This window comes from Myotis davidii, unplaced genomic scaffold, assembly GCF_000327345.1.
Source record: "Myotis davidii unplaced genomic scaffold, ASM32734v1 scaffold684, whole genome shotgun sequence".
NCBI lineage: Eukaryota > Metazoa > Chordata > Mammalia > Chiroptera > Vespertilionidae > Myotis > Myotis davidii.
This window is the reverse complement of record NW_006295564.1, coordinates 1,370,119-1,375,536: the sequence shown is the minus strand read 5'-3', so window position 1 is coordinate 1,375,536 and position 5,418 is coordinate 1,370,119. Positions and strand designations below refer to the sequence as shown.

Below are 5,418 nucleotides of genomic sequence, written 5' to 3'. Positions count from 1 at the left end.
GACCAGAGGAGTCCTGACCAGGTTTCCTTCCCTTCAAACCTACCTGTCTTGCACTCCCATCATCCTAGGCGTTTGCTGTGGTGGTGTCTGGTTTTGATTTTACACTGAAGCTGAAAGCGGAGACCACCAGACGGCTTGATAGAAACAGTTAGGAGACCTGGGGCATAGTCCTAGCCCTGCCACGAACTCAGTGGGTCACCTTGGACAATCTTACATGGATTCCCAAGGCACCAGGCAGTTCAAAGCAGACACTTGGCAAACCTCTTGCCCTCCTCTTTCCCCCCAGAAGCCTCTGAGATACCCCCAGGAGCCATCATGGCAAAACCTTGGGACAGGGTGATCTTGCAGGGTTTATTCAGCCCTAAAAGATAATAATTCAAATGGTGTACATTTGGACCCAGCCAGGGGCCTGGGGGAGATGTAGAGGCGCGGGATGTCTCTGCACAGGACTGACTTTGGGGACCCTCTGTGCACCTGATCCATGCATGTGATGGACGAAGGCTTCCTCCCCTCAGCTTCAGCCTGAGCCTGAGTGGAGAGGGAGGGAGACGGGAGGGAGGAAGGGGGAGCATTTCCTTCCCAGATGTTGCACTCGTTACGCTGTGAATATTGGAGATCGTTGAGATGCAAAGCATGTTTGCTGCGTGGGCTGCTTGCTGCCCACTTAGCTCATGAGCACGTCTCCCCGATGCCAGCCTCCGCGGGCAGCCCAGCCTGCGGAAACAGGAAGCAGAGCTGTTCTTGGAGAGACAAAGCCCACAGCTGGGACCGGCTCTTTCTCTCCAAGCCAGGGATTGGGCGGGGATGGGGGTGGTGGGGAGGCTCTGGTGGGCTCCTGGGGGGAGGTGGTGACGAGATGCAGTCCTCAAGGTGGGTTCTGAGGTTGAGAGCTAGGGGACAAAGAAAGGCTGGACCCAGGAGGGGCTGGGGGACCCCGACAGGAAAGTAGTGAAGGTCCTTGTTTATTTCAGTCTTCTGTGGGTAAACCTGGCATGAAGCTGATGCTCAATAAAATCCTCCATCTTGATTTTAAATGAGTGGGTGAGTGAAAGGAGGGAGTGGGAGTGAAGCTAGGACATGTGACGGCTGAATTGGCCAGGCTGCTCATCAAGGACTTCTTCCTGGGGGAGGCGTGAGGGGACGCTGACTCCAGGAGAGGGGGCCGGAGTCTGAGCATGGAGGGAAGGGTGTGCTGCTCAGGACAGCTGAGGGCAGGAAGAGGGGAGAGAAGCCTGGGGCGGGTGTGGAGGGGCCCCTGTCTGAAGGACTGTTTGCTCAGAACCATGGATGCTCGCTTCCTGGGCTAGTCACTGCCCTCACTAACTCTCCCCTTCTGGGAAGAGGTGGGTAATGGAGAGCGAGCATGGAGGGGGGTAACAAGTTGGAGGGAGGGAGAGAGAGAGAGAGAGAGAGAGAAAGAGAGAGAGAGGAGAGAAGGGGTCCAGTGAGGGCTGGGAAAGTGGGCCGAGATGTTTGAGATGAAAGCACAAAGGAGCACTTACCATGTAAACGGCCCTGCAGCGGAAGCCTGTTATCAGAGCATCTAATAGGGTTTGTAGGGCCAAGGCCAAAGCTCCAGGCAGGGCAAGGCTTTCCTGGTTCCCAGGCAGCTGCCTGCAGTTGGCATGGGCCCTGGTGCCAGGCACAGCTCCTGGCCCCTCCAGCTAAGGGTCCAGACATGCTGGCATGACCTGGTGCCCTGGAAACCACCAGCCTTGTCCTGTGCCAACCCCCACTTACCCACCACATCCTGGGGGCGGCCTCCTCTGGACCCATCAGACCCTCTCAGGCAGAAACAAGAGTGGAGGGGGGAGTGGGAAAGCAGAGCCTGGGGAACCCTCAGGTGATGGGAAGTGTTTTCCACCTGCCAGGTCTGGGAGCTTCCCCCTGCCTCCCCCGCTCTCCCCCGCCCCCACCTCCCACTACAGGCAGGACGGAGACTGGCCACAGTCAGGTTCTCACCCAGATGATTTGGGTCCCTGAGCAGCTACTGATTGTTCCTCGGGGAGCTGGGCTGGTTCAAAACTTCCTTCTCCTTCCCCTGCCCCTTGGGGCCTCAGGAGAGTCTGGGTACTCTTGCATTCAGCTATGTTTTCTCTAGACTGTGAGCTCCTTGAGGGCAGGAGGGGGTCCTAGCACCCAGCACAGTGCCCGGCACATAGTAGGTACTTAAGAAGGACACTTACCTGGAGCTTATTATGTGCCAGGCAGTGTTCTAAGAGCTTTACAATGTGAACTCATTTCACCCCAGGACAGCCCTGTGAGGCGGGCATGGTGAGACCTGCATTTTACAGATGAAACACAGAGAGGTGGCGTCCCTTTTCCAAGGTGGCACGACTAGTAAGAGGGGGAGGTGGGATTTGAATTCAAGCCGTCCGGCCCCGGTCAGGCTCTCACACTAGTCACCGTGTACCTGTTAGATGGAACGCCTCAGGGGGTGAGTGGATATCCTCACGGTCACCAGCGAGTGAGGGCAGACCTGGGACCCAACTGCCCAGATCAGAACCGCCTTGGGAACCTGAGGTCCTTGGGTCCCCACACTCCAGCAGGTGATGGGTGATTGTTTCAGGATGAACCCCACTTCTTGCAGGGGTTTGATGGCTCCTGAGTCCTGCTGATGGTAAACCAAAGTAGTCTCCTGCTTTGGGCTTTGTCTTCCCCAAAGTCTGGAGAGCCTTCTTTTGCTAACTTGAAGGTCATCCCAGATGAGGCTGCTTCAGCTAAAACTGTGAGTGACCTTGGGGAATGTGAAAGGAGGCAGAGGTGTCAAGGGCCAGGAGTGGACAGAATAGATATCTGGGTTGGAGGGTGGGGTGGGGGTGAATGTGAGATGGAGCCCTGAGGGGCACCCTTGTCTTTTCCCACTCTATGGGGAGACGAGGTGGACAGGGAAATGTCTGGGGATGGTCTGGGGTCAAAGCCAGATGCATCTCATTGTATGGGAGTGGGGGTTTCTTGTCTTATTATTAACCTAAGGGTCATGGGCCAAGGGGGCAGGGGGCAGAGGGCAGAGGATATAAGCTGTGGCCAAAGAAGGGAGGAGAATGGAGATGGTCACATGTATTTTCTTAATGGGAGAGGAGAGTCTGGAAATCAGCCTGTGGAAGCTGGACTGGATGCAGGGATGGGGGAGACCAGCTGGGCCAAAGCAGGTGCAACCAATGAGGCCCCAGGAGGCTCAGGAGCACGCGTCAGGCAGGGAGGTCGTCCCCCAGCCCAGAAGAGCCATGAGCAAATTTGCGAATTCTTCGTCCTCTGCTCTTTGGTTCGGAACGCTGGTCACTTGTTTGGCCGGCAGTCTGGCCTCACCGAGGAGCACTGTCTTTATTAGAGTCCCAGATTTGCCTGGATTTATTAGACTAACGAAGGGCACTAGATCTTCTCCAGTTTACTCCCACGGGGCTCAGCTAATATGTGGGCCGTTGAGATTTTTGCAGAGGGGCCTGGTGTGTGGGTTCTCAGGCCTGGGGTGCCAGAGAATGTGGCTTCTTTAAGGGAAGAGGATCATGTCCACGGACCTGGAACAGACTGGAACCTGCACCACCTAGAATTCTTCCAAGGCCCAGGAAGAAGCCTTCCCTAGTGGATGCCCTGGGGCGGGCACGTGGAGAAGAGTTCACAAGCACTGTTTAAGGAGATGCCTTCAGGTGTTTTCTAAATTTGATGTCAGGGCCCTATTTCTTCAAAGGAAATATCTCAAACTGCAACATGGAAGACAAATAAGGGGAAACTGGGTCCTGGAAGGGCTCCCAGCTGTCCTCCTGCTAGGCCCTGAGGGGCAGTGCCCGGGAGCCTTCTCTGAGGGCAGCCCTGGGCAGCCCAAGGCCCAGTGTGGCCTGAGGTCCCTGTGCGGTTGGCTGCCTTTCCCCACCATTAATCGCTACTTAGTGTCATTACCGCTAATAAAATTAACCGACTTGATACTGGACTCCTGGGGCCATCAATCACAGCGTCTATTACATGAAATTAAAACACACACACACACACACAAAAACAAAACAAAACATGTGCCTGTGGATGGGGAAAGGGTGTGGAGCCCGGCTCACAGGTGCAGCCTGGGGCACGCTGGTACTCCACAGCTGGCATAAGGACCTGGTCAGGGGCGGCAGGCACCCTTGGTTAGACAAACCAACTCCAAGTCTTGACGCTGTACTATGGGTAGGAGCGTCTCAAGCAAGAACACAGCTGACCTCAGGAAGACCCTGCTCCCCCAATTCTCTCTCCCTCTCTCTTGATGCATTGGTTCATTCTCTCTTTAGACCAGCTTCCTTTTTTCTCTCTCACCTGAGTTACAGGCCATTCACCAAAAAAGAGAGAGAAAGCAACTGTATGCTCTCTTAATTCAAATTCCAGATTCCCAGAGAAAGGACTGATTGGCCCAGCTTGGGCCATGTGACCCTCATTGGTTCAATCAACAGGCCAGAGCAGCAAGGCAGCCAACCCATGTAGAGGGCCACCAGGGTACAGGTCTCTTTTGAACTAGTAAAACCCTTTCACCGAGAGCCTCTGTGGAGGGTAAGGTGCACTCTAATCCTAAGCCCCACCTTGCTATTGATCTGCTGGGCGACTCGGCCCAGTCACTACCTCTTCAGGTGTCTACATAGTAATTTAAAGGGCTTAGTAATAAGCACTCACAAAGTGGTAGATATGTCATCTCATATAACATAATATACCTGTAATGATACAACAATAATAGCTATTATTCTTAAAATGGCATTTGAGACAGGCCTTAAAGGACGTGCAACACTGTTGATCAAAATTCCTATCACTCCCTGCTTGTTCTGCCATCTGTCAATCAGCTGCCACAAGGAAAGTACCAATTTCTGAAACATAGGCACTGTCCCTGGTGTGGGGAGGACATTTGAGGGGCTGCATGGCTGCTGCCCCTTTGCTCCCTGCAGCCCCCCAGTGGCTCTCCACCGTGGAAGCCAGTCAGGGGGGGGCCTCCTCAGCCGGAGTTGACATCGGGTTCTGTGGACCAGCCAAGGGTCAAGCTCCAAGGGTTTCCTGCCAGGCTGCAGGGAGGGGTTTGGGTGTAGACCTGGTGGACTGGAAATTTACCCATTTGCCCCCAGATTAATGATTAACGGGTCCCTGCCCTCACCCTGTCTGGGAGGGGAACCCAGGGCCAGGCTGGGCCAGGAGGAGCCTGATAGCATCTGTCTCTGCTCGGAGGTTTCAGAGATATGCTCCATGCTGGGTTGGCTGCACCTGATGGGTTTGGAATCTACAGGCACTTTCTGGGGGCACCTGGGGCCTGGCCAGGACCGGCACCCACCCAGACAGGGAGGGCATGGCATCTAGCCAGATGTCCTGGCTGGGCAGGTGGCTCCAAACAGGAGAACTCTGCCCTTGTGTGTATGGGACATGGGCCTTTCTGACCCCTCAGGGCTTGGCCAGTACTTTCCTTGGAGCAGG

At 55.0% G+C, this 5,418-nt stretch overlaps 1 protein-coding gene across 1 annotated transcript in view; it reads left to right on the top strand.

Annotated features, from left to right (window-relative positions):
- Nucleotides 1-856: 856 nt before the first annotated feature.
- The window catches only part of WNT9B (wingless-type MMTV integration site family member 9B), a 9,564-nt gene continuing 5,002 nt past the window's right edge, over nt 857-5,418 (top strand). The window contains exon 1 of the mRNA XM_006770286.2: nt 857-870. Coding sequence (XP_006770349.1) covers nt 857-870 — 14 coding nt within the window. The remainder of the gene's footprint in view (nt 871-5,418) is intronic.